This window comes from Struthio camelus, chromosome 10, assembly GCF_040807025.1.
Source record: "Struthio camelus isolate bStrCam1 chromosome 10, bStrCam1.hap1, whole genome shotgun sequence".
In the NCBI taxonomy this organism is placed as follows: domain Eukaryota; kingdom Metazoa; phylum Chordata; class Aves; order Struthioniformes; family Struthionidae; genus Struthio; species Struthio camelus.
In genome coordinates, this window is record NC_090951.1 from 23,350,029 (window position 1) to 23,372,106 (window position 22,078).

The 22,078-nt window shown below is 62.8% G+C and overlaps 1 protein-coding gene across 1 annotated transcript; it reads right to left on the reverse strand.

The window, feature by feature from the left end:
• Nucleotides 1-980: 980 nt before the first annotated feature.
• LOC138068521 (maestro heat-like repeat-containing protein family member 2B) lies at nt 981-22,078 on the reverse strand. The gene is made up of 41 exons (XM_068956349.1): nt 21,994-22,078; nt 21,484-21,564; nt 19,558-19,697; nt 19,067-19,189; nt 18,647-18,812; nt 18,153-18,251; nt 17,440-17,591; nt 16,874-17,017; nt 16,250-16,342; nt 15,980-16,049; nt 15,754-15,867; nt 15,504-15,577; nt 15,130-15,249; nt 14,825-14,932; nt 13,896-14,187; nt 12,873-12,925; nt 12,568-12,675; nt 12,277-12,396; nt 11,998-12,093; nt 11,686-11,838; nt 11,215-11,337; nt 10,783-10,853; nt 10,464-10,599; nt 10,239-10,334; nt 9,649-9,753; nt 9,338-9,461; nt 9,137-9,246; nt 8,836-8,991; nt 8,562-8,716; nt 8,144-8,306; nt 7,679-7,845; nt 7,000-7,137; nt 6,689-6,800; nt 6,446-6,592; nt 5,963-6,145; nt 5,664-5,816; nt 5,358-5,480; nt 5,113-5,215; nt 4,913-4,978; nt 1,527-1,610; nt 981-1,381 (listed from the first exon to the last, which is right to left on the reverse strand). The coding sequence occupies exons 1-41, from the start codon at nt 22,076-22,078 to the stop codon at nt 1,332-1,334; spliced, it is 4,956 nt and encodes a 1,651-aa protein (XP_068812450.1). The 3' UTR covers nt 981-1,331.

Consider the following 22,078-nt stretch of genomic DNA (forward strand, 5'->3'; position numbering starts at 1 on the left):
GCTCTTCTCACAGAGCTTGTGGTTTTTTTTTTCTCCTGTTAATGGAGAAGGATTTACAGGTGCAGAGAGAAGAGCCTACTCACCAGCAGGCAGTTGAAATGCTCAGTGACCTTGCCTTCCTAAGGGTCTTATTTTGCCCTTGAGCAGCTGAGGTTTCTGTCCCCTTCAGAGGGAGCTCAGCCCAGGAGTCAAGAGGAAATTCAGTGGTGAGCTGCCTCGTAAACATGTCTGGGGAGAACTTCCGTCGTGTCCTCAGGCAGCCTTTGTGGCAGTGGAGGGGGAGGCTCTGTGTCCTTGGCACAGGTGCCACCAAATGCCTGAATTGTTCACCCACCTGAGAGGCAGCTTGAAGAGGGTGCCAGCTGATGGTGGGTTACAGGACTGGGCCTGCTCAGAAGGTGTGCAGTTATTGGCAGTGGTGCAGTCTGGCTGGTCCTTGTGGGGCTAGTGTCTTCTGCTGCTGCTCCCCACTGCTGCCTGTGTCCTTGACTTCTGGGTGCAAGAGAGCTGGGGCAGCTTCTTGCAATGAATGCTGGCACACTCCCTCAGCAATCTGGTGAGGTACTCCAGAGGCACATGCTCACCCAGAGGGGCCTCCCCTTTGTCTCTGCCTTCTTCAGGCCACTCCGCAAGCACTCGTGTCCATCGCAGCCACAGTCCCTGGCGCTGCAGTCCAAAAGCATCCCCGTTATCACCAGTGCCACTAAAATTGCTTTTCAAAAAAAAAATTTTTTTTTCTTTTATTCTGTGGCAAGTGAACGGCCAGAGGTGGCTGTTCAGTGCTGTTCAAACTCAGTGAGGTACCTAGGGTTAATCCCACTTCTGTGGCATGCTCCTCGTGCAAGGTTTAGGCACTCTGCTCCTGTGCAAGCTGAAGGCTCTGTTGTTCGTGGGGGGCAGGAGGGAGCCCTGGATAGGCAGTTCTTCAGCTTGTTCTTTCGCCTGTTAAGGACAAGATACGATGTACGCGTGCTCTGCGAGTTGCTTGTGTGTCAAATGAGCCCTTATTAGAGGCAGGTATAGCGGGGTTTTTTAATGCCAGTGCCTAAAAAGAAATGGGGTTTTGTGGGTGTGACTGACCCGAAGGTGTTTGGTGGAGGATGGTATGTTTCTCCTGGAGATCTTGGATTCCTGTCCAGGCCAGGAAGTTGTTGCTCTCGGATACATGATGGTGTGTGCTGGAGAGCCTCAGTGTGAGGAGGGATGCTGTGTAGGAACCCAGAGGAGCAGGCCAAAGCAGCTAGGGGCCAAAGAGAACCATCTCCAAAGCTGCTTGCTTGGGGGACAGCAGATGCGTGGGTCCGTTTGCCACCAGCCTCGTGGCAGGAACACTATCCAGCCCCTCCACGCTGGGCTGGGTTGCTCTTGGCAGCGTTGTGTCCTGGGGACGGTAACAGGGCAGCAGCTGCAGGGCTGTTGCCAGTGGTATGCCTGCTGTGTGCACGTGTGTCATCTTCAGGCAAGCAGGGGAAGGAAGAGGAAAGCTGGAGGATGGCAATAAATTGGGAAGATGCCTTAGCACTTACCTAAAAACACGTCCTCTTCAGTGGTTGTATCTCTTGGTTTTTCGTTCTTGGTCCCCCTAACGCACACCGAGGCCCCCGTTGTTGCTGGGAAGGGTGAGCACCCAAGGGTGCAAGACACTCAGCCTCGTGTGCAAAGGAGGCCTGAGCTTTGGTGGTAGTGGCTCTCCTTACTTGTGCAGTGTGTGACAAGGCACGTGAGGTTGTAAGGTTCTTGCAAGGGATGTGAATCATGAGCACACAGGCCTTGGCAGGGCAGGCCACAGTCTGGTAATCTGTCTCAGAAACACTGGGCTATGTTGTGCTGTTTGGGCCTGAATTCATGAGCTAGCAGCTAATTGGTTAATAACCTGCAGCAGTCTGCCCCCCTCCCCTCCCTGACTACAAGAGTGACCTCTGAGGGACTCAGCATATCCCTGGTCAAACCACCTGGTGAACCTGTGAGGTGTGAATGGACAGGGAGATTCTGTGGTAACCACCTCCCATCTGTCAATCATAGTGAAGGGGCTGGAATATGCACATAAAGGGTTAGAACATACCTTCCTGATTGGCTAAAGGCCACATGCCCTAATTTGCATCAGCCTATAGAAAGAGAGTGGGGGGGGGGGGGTGGGGTGAGGGGGACCTTGAGGTGAGCAGCTGGAGAGTGGGGGAGGTTTGGGGTGGAGGAGCCCCAGTGGCCTTTCTGAAGGCTTGAAGGAGCTTGGCAGCCTTTTTAAAGGCCGGGCTCCAGCTGAAGACATCAGGAGCAGGGGAATCATTGATGACCACAAGAGGGCCTGAATGGTGGTAGCTGACCACTGTCCCCTAACAGGGCCTTGCTCTGCCTCTTCCCCCTCAAGTCAGGCTGCTGGCTGGGACCACCATTGAATCTGACACCCAGGAGACCCCTCTCTGGGGGGCAGGCACATAAGTGTGGGTGTACCACTTCTTGAGGGTGTGGGTTTGAAGCTCCATTCTCATAACAACCTGAGACCAGTAGGGCCTTAGTGAGGTTCAGCTCACCCCTTGCCTATCAGGTGGCATGTTGTGCAGGTGTGACCCGATAGACCATCCTACTCTTTACTGTGCACTCTCTTGCTCTGTCTGTCTTCCTTTTTGGGGGTATGGGGATCTTACTTTTGAGCTAGCTAATAGAACAATGTAAGCCCTAGATATGTGGTATCTAAATGAGTTATTTGTGAATAAGTTGTTAGTGTTGTCACTCCTTCTTGCTTATTTGGAGAATCTCTGTAGACCTATGCACTCAGTAAAGCTCCCATCAGCCCCCAGGAACCTGTTAGTTGTGAGTGGTTAATGAAGTTGTTGAAGAGGCCTTTTGCTTGGCTCAGGCATGCTTCTTCATCCAACAGCACCATAAGCTTTCCAGGTGTTGTGCAACTGTTGACTCACTGCTGACTAATTGAACTAACTGAGCAATTAGCTTAGGAATGGTGGCTTGATATTGACTCCCTGGTCAATAGTGCTTCAGTACCTAGAAGCTAATTGCTTAAGTAGTGCTGAAAGTACTGGAGAAATGTTGAATAAATGCTGGACTTGGACAAGGGTGTGACCCCCCCCCCCCCCGTCTCCCCCAAAAGAACAGTTTCTGGCATGAAAGCATCTCAATGGGAGGTTTGTCCTGGTGCATGCTGGTCTCCTTGCCCTCTGGGTGCTTGCAGATGGACCCCCACCCCACCTCGAGGAGGGTCCATGCACCCTGTCCCCCACCTCAAAAAGGGCCCCCTCAGCCTCTGCTTTGGGGCTGGAAATGCCGGAGCTTGCCTCTGTTTCCAAGTCCCCACAAGGCAGGACTTAGCCCCAGTTTCCAGCCACAGAATCAGCCACCTCAGCCTCTGTTTGCGGACCCCAAAAGGCAGGACTTAGCCTCTCTTTTGGAGCCCAAAAGGCAGGACTCCTTCACCTGTTCTTGTGCTTGAAAACAGGGAAGCTTGAACACCAAGCTTCCCTTGGTGGCCCTAAAAACACAGCACTCGGCCTCTGCTTTTAGTCCCCACAACAGGCACCCTTGCCTCTGTTCTCAGAGTCCCAAAAACACAGGACTTGGTCTCTGTTTCTGGAGCTGGAAAACCTTGGACTCTGCTTGGAGGATGCGAAAGGGCCAACTACGCCTCCATTCCAGGCCCCCAAAACAGAGGCCTTAGTCGCTGTCTGCAACCACAAGCACAGCAAACTTAAAAGCCTCTGTTTCTGGCCCCCAAAATGCAGGACTTGGCCTGTCTTCAGACACAAAGGCAGCCAACTAAGGCTCCCTTTCTGGGCCTCAAAGTGGCCTAACTAGCCTGGGTTTGTGGCCCCAGGAACCCAGGATTTAGGCCCCCTTTAGGGCTCAGAAGTGGGGAACTTGCTCTCCGTTCTCAGCCAGAAACACAGCCAGCTCAGCCCCTGCTGCTGAGCTCCACAATGCCTCCCCAAGTCTCTGGTGGTGGCCCCCAAACCTCACCACTTCCTGCCTGCCCTGGCACCTGGCCCCCAAAGCCCCTGCCGTCGGGCTGCAAGTGCAGGGCTTGGGGCAGCAGCCTCCACCTGGGATGGCCCTGGGTGGCTCTGGGCTGTGCTTAGGGCCAGGGCCGGGGCGTCCCTGCTGGGAGGGCCCGGCCCCGGGTGTGGGGCAGCCTGGGGGCGTTGGGCTTGGGCCCTTCAGCCTTTATTCCCTGGCCTGGCCCCACTCCCAGCCCTGGGAGAGCGGCCCTGCCCCCTTCCCCTCTGCAGCCCCACTCACCCCCAGGGGCTCCCAGTGCCCCTCAATCCCTGCAGCCCCCACTCGCCCCTTGGGCCCTCCGCTCGCCCCGGGGCCCCTCTCAGCCTCAGGCCCCCCCTTACCCCACTGTCCCCAGTGGCCTCTCCAGTGTCTGCAGTGCCCTCCCTCACCCCATCTCTCTGCTTCCCATGGCCCCAGGCAGGGCCCCAGGCTGGGCCGGGGGCACTGGGGCCACATCCTGGGGGCAGCAGGGCCGGGGCCGGCGCAAGACCCCCACAGAGCCTGGAAACAAGCTGGCGCCTTCCTCATGCGGATGGAGCTTTATTGTCCTCCAGCCTCGGGCTACTGGGGCCCCCGGCACGGGGCACCGCTGCTGCCGCCAGCCACGCACGGGGGGGCCTTGGCGTGCCACTGCCTCTGCTGAGCTGCAATGACACCAGAGGGAGGCACCGTGGGTGCTCGGCTGCTGTTTCCCCATGGCCCCCCATGGCCTCCGGAGCTCCACAGTGCTCAGCTGGGGGCAGCTGTCCTGGTCAGGAGCCTGGGGGCTGTGCAAGTCCTCTCTCCCCATTCCACACCCCCCCCCGGCCCCCCCCACTTTCGGCACCAGCCACCCTGGCCTGGTGCTCGCGGGGCCTCTGGACACCTCCCCAGGACGTGGGGTGGGAGCTCGGTCTCTGTCACCTACCTCCCCACAAGAACGCCAGGTCCCATCGCTGGAGCCACTCAGCTGGCGCTGTGTCCAGGATGATGCCTGGCACATGGGGAAGTGCAGCCATCAGGGCATGGCCCCAGTCCCAAACCCAGCTCCAGCCCTGAAGCCCAACCCCGGCCCCGACCCGAGGGACGTGACCGGGAGCAGCGCGACAGCCCTGCACTGCCTCTCACCCAGGACGGTGACGGCTGTCACCTGCGACGCCTGGCAGCTCCCCATGCAGCAGCTCCGGGCTGTGCTGAAGAGCCTCTCCAGCAGCGCGGGGCAGTCTTGGGCCTAGGGCAGAGCAGGCACGTGGGAGCTCATCTCTGGCTCCAAGCGCCACCCGCTCCCGGGTGCCCTGCAGCCGGCACAGGAGCCACAGGGCAGCCACCCGCCCGCCTGCAGGGACGCAGGCCCCAGTGCAGAGCTCGCTCACCAGGTGACTGCAGATCTCGTCCTGCAGCTCGGCCGCGCTCAGCCCAGCGCTCGTGGCAATGCGCCTCCGCACCCTCTTTGACCCCAGAAACGGGGCGCACAGGTGGAGAGCACCCTTGCACGCCTGGAAAAGAGCATTGGCCCGTCACAGGGACGCTGAGCGCCTGCCCGCAGCACCAAGGGAGGGAGAAACCTCGCTGCCGCGCTGTCAGCGAGGGCCTGCAGAGACACCAGCAACAGCAGCACCACAGCTCTGCTGGCACCACAGGGCTTTCTGCAGATCTGCAGATAGCAGAAAGCTGCTTACATCGGAGACAGCTGGGGCTGGGTCCCGCAGGTGCAGCACAAGGCTGGGAAACACTTCCTCCACCTCTCTGCTGAAACTGGACCTCCTCCCTGAGGCAGACGAGGCCAGAGTCCCATAGAGGGTGAAGGCCAAGCGACGCAGCACCTCTTCCTCCTGCGAACAAAAAAGCCTATGTGGCAGGTGCTAACAAGGGTGCCGCCTACAAACCCCTTGGCACTAGCGCGGCACTGCCCACAGGGGGATGGCAGCCCCAGGACGGCTCTTGCCTGCCCAACATGAGAACGAGTGGCTTCACTTACCGCCCCCAGGAACGCCCGGGTGGACCTGGCGATGTCTGCCAGGGCAGAGCCCACGGCACTCGCCTTCAGCTGCCCCAGCACCTTCACCAGCGCCAGCAGGCTCTCGGCAGCCACCTCCGCACCGGCCACATCCTCCAGGCCCCTGCACAGCACCTCCACCACGGCCGCCCTGTGCCTCCGCAGCTGCAGAGCGACAGGTGCACAAGCTGCTCACTATCCCTGCCTCCCACCGCTGCCCTTCACCATGGCGCCAAGGGCTGCACTTGCTCGAGCAAGCCCAGAGCAACCCCCTGCCTGAGGAGCCCCGCTTTGCATCCACTTTCCCCTTTGCTACCCTGCTGACATCAGAGCGAGGAGCGCGGCCTTAGCACAGCCCCACGTCTGCCTCTGCTCGTCTCTCCAGGCTCCGCAAGCCCCGCACACCTCTCCGCTGGCACCTCTTGAGTTCGGACTGTGCTCAGAGCGCAGAAAAGGCCGTCTCACCTTTGTGGGTGCTCCACTGGCCATGTTGCCCACGCCTCTCATGGCCATTTGCCGCACGGTGTTGATGGGGTCACGTGATCTTTCTAGTAGGGCCTTCAGCAGGGGCTTCAGGAGCTTCGTCTTCTCCACCAGATGGTCCTTCACCAGCTGCAATAAAGCCACGGGGCTGCTAGCATCGGGACGCCATTCACGCCAGGCAAGACAGGACCCCTCCGAGCCCTCCCTGCCCTCCTGCTGCCTCACCTCAGCAAAGAAAGCCGTGGCCGTGAGCCGCAGGTTTGCCGAGGGTGAACCCAGCCACGGGAAGAGGCTCTGCACCAGGCGCTGCGGGACAAGCTCCGCGCGGATCAGCACGCTGCGCACAAAGCACGAGCAGGCTCGTGACACACAGTCACACAGGACGGCCACGGGCCACAACTCCCAAATTCACCGACTCCAATGCAGATGCTGCTCTGCACCTCAGCAGAGCTCCCGGGCATGAAGGAAGGTCCCAGCAGCCCTTTCCCTGGGCATAGCCCCCGCGACAAGGCAGGACACATTGTGGGGGCTCTCACCTCGCCAGGAGACACACGCCGGCGGTGTGAGCCTGGGGGTCTGCCAGGGATGCCCACACTCCCTGCTCCCGGAGCAGCCGCAGCCAGCGCTCCTCCAGGCACCTCGCCAGCACCAGCTCTAAGGTCTCCACAAAAAGACTGTGGGGGAAAAAAAAAAACCCCAAAGAAAGCTCCAGGGGCAGAAGTTTGGGGGCAGATTTCTCTTTGGCAGAGCTAAAGCAGCTCAGCCACTTGGGGAGCTGTTCCTCCGCTCATCCTAAACTCCACCAAGGGACAGGCAAAGTACCCCTGAAATGACGCTCCAAGGTCTTCAAGTCTCAAGCTAACTGAAAACTGGCATTTTTGCCCTTTGTCCTGCCCCAAACCCACAGACAGCAGGAGAAAGCCCAGAGTCCCTGGGCTGACTCCACGCCAGGCGCCCAAGGCACTCCCCAAGTGCTCTGCTCAGCAGCACTTTGGGGAGAGTGCCTTGTAGGTGGCACACAGCACCGATTTGCTCCTGCCGTTGCACAGCAGGAGCGTGGGCAGAGCATGGCACTGTGGGGAGCCTCACGATGGCCCCAGCTGGCGACACAGAGTTTACAGGCAGCCCTGCACCAGTGGGACAGTTGGGTGTGCCTGCAAGGCCATGAACCACACAAAGAGGCCAACCCCTGCCCCTGCCCCAGCCGCTCCTCACCTGCCCGGTGTGTCGTTGCTGCCCAGCTCCCCCAGGGACAGTGCCATCTCCTCCCCCAGCGTCTCGCTGACCTGCCCCAGGAGGCTGGGAAGCAGGGAGGGAAGCAGGTGCTGGACCAGCGTCTTGCTCCGCAGGACCACCAGCACCTCGGAGAGGGCGCGGGTGATCTACAGAGAAAGTCAACCAAGAACCACCTGGTAAAACAAGGGCTTTTCCCACTGTCCACGTCTCCCTGCCACCCTGGGGGGGCTTTTACTGTCTCCAATTCTCACTGCAGCGACAGCCTTGTGGCCCGGCAGCAGCAAACTGTCCCGACTCCCCACACCACTTACACTTCCACCCCCCTGGCACAGCACCCCGCCAGGCTCCACGGGTGCCCGCAAAGGGCACGAAACTCCCTCACGCTGAAGCACGAGTTGGAAAGCAGGCGTGAAGTGGCATAAATGCCTCTGCCGCTGACCGTACCGTGCGAGGCTCCAGGGCAGCCTGGCTGCTGCCCAGCTCTTGAGTGCAGCAGTCCCTCTGGTGGCTGCTCTTTCCAGCTGCCCTTAATTTTTTGGTTAAGCACACCAGGATGTGGCATCCCAGGGTGCTTCTTCCCAGGCTCCTCCACAGCTCCACCATGTCACTGCAAGAGAACAGACGCTCGCCCATGAGCCCCTAGCTAGCCTCGGGCACCTGCAACAGCCTCACGAGAGGCCAAAGGCTCTCCTTGTCTGCAACGGGGCTGGCCATGCCCAGCTCGGGACAGAGACACGAGCCCACGATGCTGCAGCGCTCAGCCTTTCCCCGGGGAAGAACCACCTGCTCCCTCGCGGGACCCCGCAGGCAGGTGCGCCCTGGGGCTGGCTCTGACTGCAGAGGGAAGGCCGAGGGCACAGACCTGTCCATGGGCAGGCGCTTCTGGAGGAGGCTGTCGAGCACCGGCTGTTGGTGAGAGCGGGCCAGGAGGAACATTGCCCGCAGCGCGAACCCCCTGGGCGTGCTCTGCCGGGTGCTGCGCAGGCAGCTGGAAAGGATGGTCACCATTTGGGGCACCTGAAAGCAGGAAGGCGAGAAAGAATGGCTCGGTGCGTCCTTTCCCCGTCCTTCTTCGGGGCCAATGGTCAACAACAGAGAGCAGCTAAAGGCGAATAGAAAAAACACCCCCCTCTCACCTCCTCCTGGAAGATTTGCTCCCCGCGCTCCCCCAGAAAGGTGAGCATCCACCGCCCAGCGGCCCACACACCCATGGGCCTGGCGCACAGCAAGCTCTCCACGATGGCGCTCGTGAAGTCTGTGGCCTGGGCTGCGGGGCAGGATTTGCAAACAAGCTGGGGAGAAATCAGGAACAGAAGAGACCACGTCATGGGTTGCTCAGATGCAAAACTCATGTCCTGACAGGAGTACTCGCATGCAAACTCGCACACACACACACATATACCGTGGCCCCCTCCCTGCTTTTTGGGGGCCAGTTACCTTCGCGATGTTGGTGGAGGTCGTGAGCAGAGACTCAGAGGTGACGGCGTTGAGCCTCTGACACAGGCACCTGATCTCGTTGCTCCAGGCCGCCTCATCCGTGGTCTTGGCTGGAGCCAGGAGAAAGGGGAGTCACATTCAGGGGGAGCGAAACTCCGACCCCACGTGCTGGGGACGTGAAGTCTTGCCCACTCTCCTCACCTCCTATTTGGAGCAGGCGGCCGAGGCAGGTCGCTGCCCGCTGGCGGGACACGGCTGACACGTCGCATGTCAGAGGCCCCAGCAGTCCTGCCAGGGAGCCGAACTGCTCGCACGCATGGCCTCGCTGCAGGAGCAAGAGGCAGGCAAAGAGGTCACTGGCAGCCCCCGCGGCCACTCGCCCTCTCCCGGCCACGCTGCCCCCGAGCTGTGGCTGGGCAGGGGGCAAACGAGGAGCCGTCCTGCAGCCCCAGGAGACCCACAACCCGGCGCCTGCTGGGGCAGCTCTCCCTACGCGCATGGTCCCTGCTCACCCTGTGCTCGCGTCGCTCTTCATAAGTGCCCAGCAGCTGGACGCAGACCTGCAGGGCCCTCTCCCGCTCGCATGCGTGGGCCGAGGTGAGCCAGCGCCGCAGGACCTGGGCACGGGCACACCTGTCTCACCACGGGCGTCTTTCCACCCGAAGCCCTTCGCCAGCCCCCTCCTTCCTCGGCCTTGCTGCTTGCACAGCCCCGGTCTCTCTGGGCACCCCAGCCCCAGGCGAGGAGCCCTTCCCCGTGGGGACCTCCCTGCTCTGGGCTCTCGCTGCGGGCAGCATTGACCTGTGCAGCACCCCTCGCACACGGCTGCGGCTGGGGAGAAGCTCTGGCTCATCCAGGGGGCTCGGCAGGACACTGCGAGCTGCCTGCAAGCAGGCTGCTGCCGATGGGAAAAAGCTTGGGTGCCAAATTAGGGCAAGGGGGCCTGAACCTAGGACCATTTCCCTGTCCGCCACAGCAGGGTGTTACCCCTAGTTGCAGGGAAGCTCCCCTCCTCACACCAGCCCTGCAGCAGGATCCCCACGCCTCTGTCCCGCTCTGACAGCAGCGACGCTTTCCCCGCCCCCGCCCCAGGGACACTCACCTGCACCAGGTCCTTAAAGCAGACAGGGGCCGGCTCCGCTCGGAGAAGGGCTGCCACGAGCTGCCCCAGCACTCGCAGAGACAGCGCGTGCACACCCTGGCACCAGAAAGGGGGACTGAGTTCGGGCACCCCATGCACTCGCCAGCACAGCCAGCGGCTGCCAGAGTGCGGGGCGCCCGCAGCTGGGCCCCCGCCCAGGGGTGGCCAAGAAGCGCCGGCAGGTACCGATGTGTGTGGAGCAGCTGCCCCCGTCTCCCCTTCCTTTGCCATCTGCTCCGGGCGACGAAGGCGCACGACGCCCTGGCAGCACTGAGCCAGGAGGTTGTGCTTTTCCTCCCTCCTCAGATGGGGCTTCAGCTTGCTGCCAGGAGAAAAAGGGAGGGACGACAGAGAGGGGGCTTACTAGCACTCTCCAGAGTGAGTCACACCACCACTGGCTTTGTCCCCATCGACAGCCCCAAATCCAACACCCTCAGCTCCAGCCACACCGGCTGTCTGGGCTGGGGCACGCAGCCACTCCCACAGTCCCGGGGACAGACCCTACCTCAACTGCTCGATGGCCACGATGGCCCGGGGGTGCACCGGCGACTCCTGCGGCTCCTCCTGAATCACCTCCTGCAAGTCACAGAGAGACACGCGCAAAGTGGGCAGCGGGCAGGGGTGAGGGAGAGCCTGCCCGCCCACCCCGGCCACGCGTTCTTCTGCAGGACCCTGCAGGCACTGGCCCCTCAACCCCCATGGCTCCCTCAAGGGTCCCGCAGGACGAGGCAGCAGCTCCCCAGCACCCAAATGTCCCACGCTCCCCTGCCACGGTTCCAAGTGCCAGCACCCAAGCACCCTGCCCCCTGGGAACGAGGCTCGGGGAGCTTGGGAGCTCGTGCACCGCCCCGGGAGACCATTGCTCCTCTGGGCAAACCTGCCCCACGGCAGAGCCCACAGCCACCCCTGCGTGACGGCCTCGGCTCTGGGCACTCACCAGCAGGGTCTGCAGCAGCTCCCGCTTGCGGCAGAGCTCAAACCTGGGGCAGGCGCCCACAGCCCCGATGGCGAGGCTGATCTCGGTGACACTCTGCACCAGGGAGAGCCTCAGCTGGGCATCCTGATTGCAGGGGAGGAAAACACACTTTGAGCTCCTTGAAGGGCTGAGGAACCTGCCTCCAAGCACAGTGCGGGGAGGAGACTGTGCCCTCTGGGAGCCCAGCAGACCCCAGCTCGGCACCCGCGGCCTAGGAAGGGACTCTCCTCGCCCCTCCTGGGAAGGAGCCTCTCACGGGGAGGCAAGCAGCTGCCCCAGCTGCTGGCCAGAAAGACCCACAGATCCCGGCCCAGAGGAGCAGGGCAAGCAGCGCTGGCGCGGCTACGATGGGAGAGGTGCGCATGGGAAGGGTGAGGAGAGGCCGGAGCTGGCAGCACCCGGCCGGCTATGCCCTGCGCCCCGAGCACCCACCTGGCGGCCCTCTCGGTAGAGCTGCAGGACGTTCCCCACGATGTCTCTCTCGATATGGGCCAGCAGCTGCTCCCTGGGGGCACGCAGCGCCATCCTGCCGTACACCACCATGAGCGCAGCGCGAGTAGCGCGGGTCCTCACCGTGTTGCTCTGCTGGGGGTTTGTCGGAGAAGCACCGAGACATCAGCCCACGGCCCCACTGTGCCCGGGACTCCGCACGCTCCCGAGGCAGGAGCTGCTCTGCACACGACCGGCAGCTCGGCTCCCTGCGCACCTCTAGCAGCTCTAACAACAACACCCTGGGCTCTTTACCTTCTGGTGTTTCAAAGTGCCCATGAACGCCTTCACCGAGGACAAGGCCAGCTGGAAGTGGCTCTCGGCACAGCGGGACACAACTGAAATCATTCCCTGCAACGCAGCAGAAACAGGGAGTTGCTCCCACCAGCTCCACTGGCCAGGCAGGACCTTTCCCACGGCAAACAGCAGTGAAGGGAAAACCAGCAAAGGCTGGAGCAGGCCACGCAGAGCCCCTCTGCCCTGGGGACACGCCGAGGACACTCGGCAAAGCAGGGCGACACGAGGAAAGCTCACCTGTGCCTGCCACAGCTCCAGGTAGTTGGCTTCTTGGAGATATCTCAGTGTCTGCTCTTGCACGTGCCTGAGACACCCACAAGCTGCCAGGGCCGTGCCGAGAGCCTTGTACAGGAAGCGCTGCAAGAGAAGAGGCCGAGCCCTGGCTGTGGGGACAGCCCAACCTGGCGGGAGAGGGCCAGGCCACGGCCAACCCCACCATGCTGGCACCCATGCCCAGCGACCCGAGGGCTCTCCGGCGCAGCCCTCGGACGCGTGAGCAGCGGCAGCGGCACCGCACAGGGAACAAACCTTCTCCCAGGACAGGCGGGGAGAGCTGCCCAGCTGCTGGCTCAGCTCCCGGCTCAGGCCCACCGTCCAGGCCTCACTCCCAACGACCTCCAGCGAAGTTCTCAGGAACTAGGGTGAAGAGGACGATGAAGCAAATGCTCACCTGCCCCTTACCAGGGTCTTGTGCACATCCTCTGAGCACGCAGCACCCACGGCCGGGGCAAGTGCAGGCTGCTCGGGAAGTGCCTGCCCTGCTCCGTCCTCCCACCATTTTTCCTGTCCCCTGCTTGCCCCATCCAGCTGGGGACCCCACACGCATGCCATACCTTAAGCAGAAGGCTCTCCCACTCGGCCACGTGCAGGGAGCTTGCGGTTGTTCCTGCAAAGCCAGAGGAAGCAAAAGCCCTCGCCGTTATTCCAGCGGGCTCCACAGCAGAGCCCAGGGGTGGTCTTTGCCGTCCAAAGCCCCACAGCCTCAGGCCAGTGGGCTGACAAGAGCCAGCAAACCCAGGACCGTTCCCCTCCACCAGGCTGGGGAGCTGAAGGCATTTTCCTGCCCCTCCGCCGGCCCAGCCTCTCCCGCCTGCCCGCACCTTACCTGCCAGGTGCTGCAGCAGCAGGGGGATCTCTGCGGCCCACTTTGCTCCCACGGCTCCATGGATCGTGCTGGGGAGCGCCTGCAGCAGCTGCAGGGCCGCTGCTCCACGGCCACCGCCCGCGTGCGGAGACACCGCCGCCACCACCTAGGCCAGGGCAGCAGGGAGACGGGCTCACGCCTGCCCCAAGAGCTGCAGCTGCCCCCATAGGCAGGCAGGCAGGCAGGCAGGGAGGTTGGCACTGCCCCAGCTGGCAGCAGGCAGCTGACCCAGGTGCTGCCGTCCTCCAGGAGGAGCAGGAGCCCCTGAGGGGCAGGGGAGGCTCAGGCTGCCTCCGACAGCTCCTGCCTCCTCCCGGGGTGCCTGGCACTGGCCTCGGCACCATCTCTCCCCGCCTCTCCTCTTGCCCGGGCCTCAAAAGCTCTTTCCCTGGGGCCCCACTACTCACCAGCAGGCGAGCCAGCAGGGCCTGGGGAGCCGGCAGAGGGGCTGCGGGCAGAAGGAAAGGCTGCGTGAGACACCCAGCCCCTCCGGCCCTCCTCGTGCCGCATCCCACATCCCCGCATGTGGCTAAAGGGGACCCGGCTGCGCCGCCTCCACACCAGCTCTGCTGGGCTCCCGTGGCTGAACAGCCACCGCTGAAGGCAGCCCCGGCATGGCAGGAACAAGCCCCCAGGCCCCCGGCGAGAGCTGGCTGCAGCAGTGCCAGGCGGCTCCGCCAGGGAAGGGGCACGCGGGGCAGAGCCCTCGCACCCAGCGAAGGGCACTGCTCTGCCCTGCACTGCCCCGGGCCTCCTGCGTGGGGCCGCCAAGGGACAACAGGGATATGCGCTGCCCCGCTCACACCCAGCCTGGCGCAGCATGCCAGGACTTTCTGCTCCCCACCTAGCTCCTCAGATTCTAGAGCCTCGGGTGCCGCCTCCTCTTCCTCGCGCCCTGCGCTCTCCTGTCTCTCAGCCAGGGCACGCAGACAGCGGCAGAGTGGGACCAGCATGCCAGTGTACTGGGCTGGCACCACGTACCGCAGCAGCCTCGGCCACAGGAGCTGCAGGCAAGAACCAGGCCGTTCAGCACGCCGGCATTTCCACCTCTCCATCCCTGTTCCCCCATCATTGCCACTTCTCTGGCACCGGCCCAGCCCTTCAGCCTCGGGCCTCCCCTAACTCAGAGGTTTCGGTCTCGCCCTGCCTTTCTCCTCCACCTTCTCTCCCTCTTGCCCACCGTGCTTCACACTCCTTTCCCCCTCCCTTTGGCTGCCTGGTTGATGAGAGCTGCTGGCACAGCTCACCCCCAGGGGGCAGGTCACCTCTGCACTCCAAGGGGACACAGGATTCCTATGGCCCCACCAGCCCCTACATCTCATGTACGGGATGTGGCCAAGACACATGCCCAGTGGGCTCGAGTCAGCTGCAGCATGCGCTGAACAAGCAAGTCCGGCCCCACAAAGCTAAACCCCAGCTCTTCTCCGCTGCTTTAGTGGCTAAGACAGGGGTCCCAGTGCACAGAGGAAAGCCTCGGACACCCCCAACCCCACTGCTCACAGAGCTTGCACATGGAAAGGACTGGTGCGTTTCCGTGAGCCGCACACACTCCGCGGTGTGTCGGGGAGAGGTTCAGGCCACAGGGAGGGTGAGGAAGAGCGTCCCCAGGCAAGAAGCAGCGGCAGGCGGAGGACAACTCACTTTGGCCACCCCTCTGGCAGACATGTCCAGCGTGCCCAGGACATGCCCGCACAGCCGCTGAACAGCCCTTTCTTCCCGGGCTTCCACCGCACAAAGGCTTCCCATGGCCTGCGAGACAGAGGTGGGAAACACCCGTCACTGCCCCTTCCCAGACCCTATGGTGCACAGCGATGCAGAGCCCCCTCCCACCGTGGCACCGGTGTGGCGGCCCTGCTGCACCCAGCTCTCTGCTGCCAGGGACGCCCGTGGCAGCACAGCACAGTCGGAGCATGGGACGCAGCCCTGGCGCCTTGCTCTGCCCTTACCAGTCTGCCCGAGGCCCGGCTGAACTCGCTGAAGATGTGCCCCACCACGTCCCACGCCGAGCAGCCCGGGGCACTGGAGCGCAGCAGCTCCCCGATGAAATGCAGAACTGCCTTCCTCACCTGCCAGGGAGGCTGCTGTTATGACCCCGGCCCACAGCCCCAGGGCAGGCTGCCTTCGCAGCGCTGCAGCCCTTCTGGCTGGGCCAAGACGACAAGGGTGCAGCAGCAGCCCACACTCCACTGTCGCCACTGGGCTTTAGCCCTGTGCCCTGCCTTTGCCTGCTGCTACAGCCCCGCCAGGCTCTGCGCCAGGGAAAGGGTGGCTCTGCCCCCGCGGCAGCACCGTGGCACCATCCCTGCCCAAAACAGCTCACCTGGGCCGCGGGGTCGCCACGCACAGACTGCACAAGCTTCACAAACAGGGGCAGCTTCTCCCTCATCTCGGCAGCTGCAAGGGACAAGGAGAGGTGTGTGCTGAGGCCGAGCCCCCATTTCCGGAGGGATTCCTCACAGCTCCCTGGCTTTTTGTACACAAGTGGGACAGAAAAGCAGGGCCAGACTGCGATGGCAGAGGAAGCAGCAGCATCCCGGGGGGACTCCATTTCTCTCTCCTGGCACACTGACCATCAGAGCGGACCAGAGCTTGCAGCACTTCCACGGCTGCCACGCGATCAGCCTTGCTCCCGCTCCTCAGCTTGCAGTACAGGAACACGATTGTCTCCGCGGGGCAAATTTGGGCTGCGAGGAGGAAATCACGCTCAGCATTAGTGACCAGCATCTTCGCACCCGGGTAGGTTTGCGACACAGCTGCCAGCACACGGCGGCACGGCGCTGCCTCTCCTCTCCTCACCCTGCAGCACGGCGCAGCGGCACAGCTCTGCTCTGTGCTCTGGGCTGGGTGGCTCGATCTCGTCACAGAGCTGTGAGAACAAGGTGTGTTTCAGAGAAAGCCAGATCGGTGTGCAGAGGGACAGGAAAGAAACTGTGCTGTCAGCCCTCGTCTCACGGGCAGCTCTGGGCGCGGCCCCACCACCAAAGCCCAGAGCTCCGGGCGCACGCAGAGCTTTGCAGCTGAGGCTGCCCAGGAGCCTCAGGCCAGCAACGTGGCACCAGGCCTTACCTGCTGGTGCACAGCAGCGTTGATGGCCAGAAGCTTGGCCCGGGGCACGAGGGTCTGAACGTCCGCCACAGCCCCCAGGAAATAGCTGAGACTCTGCAAGGGAGCATGAGAGGGCGAGGGGGGCTCTCACCGCCAGCCGCCCGGAAAGGGAGAAACCGGCATCGCTGGGAGAGGCCATGGCCTGAACCCACGTCCAGGGAAAGCCCAGCCCCGCATGGGGCTTCTGGTTCGTCCTTCCCACAGAGCAGCAGGAGACCAGGAGGTCTCCTCTGCACAGCCCTGCTGGGACAGCCTTTCCTGGCACGTTTCCCCGCCCCCAACCTCTCCCTGTCCCAGGGGCAGGATGCAGCCCTGGGTGCGAGGGCAGAGCTCCTTGTGCACCCCCCCCCAGCCCGGGAAGTGGCGCAGCCTCCCGTCCTGAGCTGCTCGCTCCAGCGACTCACCGCTCCCTCCTGGCCCTCCTGCCTTGCTGATTTCTTCCAGCAAGAGCCCAGGAAGCCTCTGGCCTTTGTTCCCCATTCCTGCCCAAAGGGGTCCCAGCTCCTCCCGGCACCCCGCAGCTCCCCAACACCTTGCGGCACCCGCACAGCGCCCGGCTGCGCCGTGCCCTGCGCAACACCTCACCGTGGTCACCCCAAAGGGCTCCCGCACTTCTCGATACTGGTGCAGCAGCCAGAGGAGCTGCTCCCAGGCGCGCTCGCGGTGCTGCTCCGCGTGCAGGAGGACACCCATCATGGCACCCATCGCCCTGAGGACGGCCTGCTTGACCTGCCGAGGGTTGGCGACATGCGGCGGTGAGGGCTGAGGGTCTCTCCAGCACTCGCCTCCCCCAGACACCAGCCTGCCCTTCCCGCGCAGGGGACTGTCCCTTCTCCCTGGCCAGAAGGGCTCGCTCACCAGCACAGAGAGCATTTCCTCCCGGCACACCCTCAGCCTGCCCTGTCAAAAAGGCCCTGGGATTCCTACGCGGAGTAGCAGGCCGGGCACTGTTGCTTTCTGGCACAGAGCCGCGAAGGAGAGCTGCCGTCCTGCCTGCCAGCTGGCACTGCTGGCCCCGGCATGCTGCCCGCAGGCTCCCGGCTCGGGGCCCTTTCGCAGCCAGCCTGCTCCCTTTGACTCCTTGCAGAGCCCCACCGGCCCCTGCAGACGTCCCTGCTGCTGCCCACGGCTGCAGAAGCAGCAACGCTCACCTCTTCCTCCTCACAGCGCCGCCAGTTTCTGCCCACGTAGCGGAAGAGTGGGTAAACAGGGGCGCAGAGTTGGGCCGCCCCCAGGCGAGGGAAGGCACATTTCTCCCACTCGCGGAAGTACGTGTTTATCCCTCGGCACCACTGCTCCACAACTGCAGCATGAGAAGGGAAACAGGATCGTGGCAAAGTCTCTGACCAGCAGGAGACCTCGTTTCAACCAGGCCCCCGAGCCTGATTTAAGCCGACGCCAGGCTCGCCAGGCCTCAGGTCTGCCTTCAGGCACACGTTGCATGAGGGTCTGAGACACCTGGGTTGAAATGCTGCCTTGTTTCTCCCCTCTTCCGCCCCAGCACACCTTTTCCTCCACACAGCCTTGCTGCCCTCCACCACTGCCCGCTGCAGCCCCTGCCTCTTTCTTCCCAAACATTGGCCCCTCAGCACAAGCTTGGAGGCTTTGGCAATTCTTTCCTGTGCTCTCCCTTAAAGCCCACAAGCTCCTTGGGGCAGCCGCACCGAGCGCCGGCCCGGCCTGCCCACAGGCACCCCGGCAGCACCCGCTGCTCCTGCTCGTTCAGGGCAGTTGGGGGCTGCTGAGGCTGGAGCTCACTGCGGCTCAGCCCTGCCCTGCCTGCCCCGAGACCCCAGCGAGGCGCCCAGGGCCACCCTGGCCCCTTCCGCTCCCCGCGGGCCCTGGCCGCAGCGCCGACACTCACCGCCGCAGACAGTGCGCAGCAGCCGGCTGCTCCCCACCTCGCTCAGCACACCGTGCAGGGCTGACAGCGTCGTTTCCACGAAGGGCACGCACTGCAGGGCTGCAGAAAGGGCAGGGGCGGTGGGGCGGAGGGCGGCTGCCGTCAGCCGGAGCTGCCACGGCCCGTGGGCTCTGTCCCCCGGCAACGCTGCCAGACCAGGGCTGTGGGGCCATGCCAGAGGGCAGGGGGACGGGAGAGCTGCCGAAGCCCTGGGGGAGGCCCTGGCATGGGGAGGGTTCCTGCCAGGGCACCCATGTACCACCAGCTGCCTTCCCCGAGGGGTGCGGGGAAGCCCTGGGGCATGGGGAGGACAGCGTGGGGCAGAGCCCGGCACATTTGGTCTCCAGCAGGTTCCCTCCAGCCCAGCGCAGCCCAGACTGTTTTGGCCAGGGTGACGAATCCCTTCTCCTGCCTGTCACCCACTGTAACGCGGAGTAGCAGGCCGGGCACTGTACCGTAGCGGGCAGCGAGGTTGCGCAGGGTGATGAGGACGAACTCCTCCGACATCCCCTCCAGAGCCTTCAGGTGGCCCTGCAGCACCGACATCACGTCGTGCAAGTGGGAGCGGGCCAGTGCCACCAGGACACCACTAGCGTCCGTCCTCACAGCGGCTGTCACACCCTGAAAGACAGCAGTTTGCGCGTGACAGCAGCGTGACTGGCCGTCCCCCACAGCTTGGCCTCGAGGCAGGACAGAGAACCGGTAACTCGACTCCAACTGTCCCTCGCTCACAAACAGCCCTGCAGCCACCTCTCTGCACAGCTCCCGGGTCACTGCCCCAACCCCCTGCCAGGACCCGTCCCCGAAGCCTCTCCTGTAGGACAGACGTGCCAAGCGCAGGGGTCCGGGGTTACCCTCAGAGAGGACAAGCTCACCTGGGCAGCTTGCAGGTCCTCGAATGCCACCGCTATCACTCTGTCCACGACAGAGTTCTGCAAATGGCTCTCGTCGTGCCACAAGACGCTCTCCAGCTCGCGGTAAATCTCCGCTCTGCCATCCTGGGGACACACCGCACACGGCAGCAATGGGACGTGTCGCCCTCACATCAGCTCCGCCATGCTGACGCCAGGGACGAGCCGCCGCCACCGCTCAGCACAGCCGTCGGGAGTGGGCGAGAAATCCCACGCTGGGATTTCCCAACCCAAACCCTAACCCTAACCCCGGGGACGCTGCCACCTCCTGCAGGAAAGCAGGGTGCGCGGTAGTGTCCGCTCAGCGCCACCAGCAGCATCCGGTTTTTGGGAGGAGGCACGGCAGGAGGACAGAGGCGCCATTGAGCGAGATCAGCTCACAGCACCTGGGGAAGCTGGGCGCTACGGGGAGCCCTCGAAGCCCCACGCAGCCCCATGGGATGCCCCCACCTCACCTCGACGCCTTGCAGCCGGTCCAACAGAGAGGTCACGACGGCGGCAAAGGTAGCAACGGCCGCAGGGCCAGAGCCAGCCGCCCTGCCGCCGTCCTCACCCCGCGCAGGTCCGGACTGGGGACCTACACAAGTGAAGAAACCTGGAAGGAAAGAAGCGGAGGGTTTGCGTTGCTTCAGCAGCCGCAGGGGCGGGCCCTGAATTGGGGCAAACGTCTCCCCAGCTGGAGTACGGGGTAACAGGAGAGGCTGGCAGAGCCGGCTCTGTGTAATCTGGAGAAGAGCAGCCCGGGGGCAGCTTGGAGCTGGCCCCAAGCGCATGACCCCGACTCTCCCCGAGCCAGCAATGTGGGCACCAGCTGGTCCCCGTCACCCCCATCGAGCGGGCCGGCAGGCTGGGTGCCGAGTGCGGCACCAGCCCCCACCTCGGAGCACTCGCAGCACCCCCATCGCGGCAGGACTCCCTGGACGGATGCACTGCTCCGCCAGCACCTCCTCCCGCGGGAGCTACGAGCCACTGGGCCAGCGTGGGCCCTGGGAGGGAGAGGGGACCTGGCCACTGTGACCAGTGAGGGGCCACTGTGACCCGTGGGGGGCCCCGACACCTCACAGAGGGCTGCTGGCAACGCGGGGCTGCGGGGGGGGAGGGCAGGCACGGCCGCACCAGGGACCCCCCCCCGCCTCGCCCCAAATGTGGGCATATCCCCCAGGCGCCAGCGCTCGCAGTCACTCGTCGGCCTCCGGTGGTTCTGAGCAGTGACCGTCTCCAAACGCATCGGCCACTTTAGGTTATCTCCTAAGATAACCTCCTAAGTGCCCATCCCAAAAGAGCACCTCTTCTGAATTGCGCCACTCTTCTAAAGAGCTTCAGGCAAACCACCAGCAGCCACCCGGCAACTGCCAGCTCCCACATCATCCCCTCAGCAAACACTGCTGCAGACGAAAGCCCTAAACACGAAGAGCAAACAAAAAAGAGGGCAGGGAAAGTATGCTAGGGACGGATCTCAGGACAAGGAGAAAGACTGACTGGCGCTTGGTCAGGATCCTGGCTGGAGACACCAGGCAGTGCGTTAAGTCCTTCTGAACATGGCAAAAATTAAGATGCTTTCATCGTCCTGAGCACCACAGACAGAAATGGCAGCAGACCTGCTGTCATACCCCTTCTCCCAGGAAGCGGATGAAACAATATTGTAGCGTTAAGCTTCTGGGCAGCTGGACTAAATCCTTCAAGCAGAAACCTGGGGAGAAGGCTGTGCCTCGAGCGCCAGACCCAGGCTAAGCAGAGGGGAGCTTTGGTTTGGGAAGCCACGTGGCCTAACAGAGAATTGCTCGGGGCCTTGGGCAGCTGGAGGCATCCCCGGCCACCCTGACTGGTGGTGGGAGCCTCGGCTGCACTGCGGGGCCTCAGTACCCCTGTCCTGCATGGGCTGCCACTCGGCGGGCACCTCACACGACAAGAGAGCTGGATATTTATGTCCGTAACGAGGCCCGAAGAAAAGCACTCCTATAGAAAGCCACCTGCCAGACAGCAGCACTGCCTCTGTGCACCTCCAACCCCTCCAACTGGGTATGAAGCAGCTTGAGACACTTCCCAGCTGTCACTGGGACACCTCTGGGTTTCCACAGGTTTTATTAAAAGCGTGGCTTTTTGGCATTCCGACAGCTACTCTTTCCAAAAGGCGCTGCAGGGAGAGCAGCTGGCCTACGGAGGCCACGAAACAGCAGCGCCTGCCTTCGTGGCACCTGTAGCTCTGCACAGACCTTCCCAGCTCACGCAGAGGCACCTCCAGCTCCGCGTGCCCTTGGGACCCGCAGCAGCCCTGACAGCAGCCCCTGCTGATGCTCCCCGAGCTCCCAAAAACCAACTCTGGAGCATCAGGCCCTCTGGCACTGCCCGCAGGGACTTGCTCCGCTCTACCCACAGCTCACCCAGCTGGATGCTGGGTGACAGCTCCGTCCCACAGGTCTCCTCAGCACAGTGAGGGGAGATGACGGGGCCTTGGACTGACACTTCATTTGAAAAGTAAAACTCATCTCCACCTCTCTATTTCCTCCCTAACAGCCTCCCTTCCTGCCTCACCCTGTCACCTGACACAGCTCCTCTGCACCTCATTTCCTTCCTTTAGAGGGACAGGCAAGAGAGAAAGGCCCTTTCTTTTACTCCCTGAACTGAGAGGAAAACAAACTTTGTGTTTTCTACTAATGCCAAAGCAATGTATTAAGAGTAAATGGTTTCTCAAATGAAAGGGTAACTTCCTGTCTCCAGTTCTAGAGAAATGCCTGCGAGCGCTAAAAGGCTCATAAAAGGAGTGTGAGAAGGGACCTCAGGACCCTCAGGAGCGGGCAAGGAACTGTTGCCTCGCAACACTCCTGTTGCCTTGACAGCCAGGCTGGCCAAGGTGCAAGGAGGGAGGCCAGACTCCACAGTGTCCAGCTGACCACAGGACAGTGCTGAACTGGGATTGAGGAAGAAAGCTTTGTGCAGGGTAGCACGCTGGCAGACCAGGCCCATCATGCCCAGCAT

What these genes read in the sequence shown, in the direction of transcription:
- LOC138068521 (XM_068956349.1), bottom strand. Translation starts at nt 22,078, where the DNA reads ATGCTGGGCATGATGGGCCTGGTCTGCCAGCGTGCTACCCTGCACAAA. An exon ending in AGCAAATCTTCCAGGAGGAG is followed by an intron (nt 8,717 to 8,835) that starts GTGAGAGGGGGG and finishes TCCTGCTTTCAG; the next exon opens with GTGCCCCAAATGGTGACCAT. An exon ending in CCCGGGCGTTCCTGGGGGCG is followed by an intron (nt 5,817 to 5,962) that starts GTAAGTGAAGCC and finishes TTTTGTTCGCAG; the next exon opens with GAGGAAGAGGTGCTGCGTCG.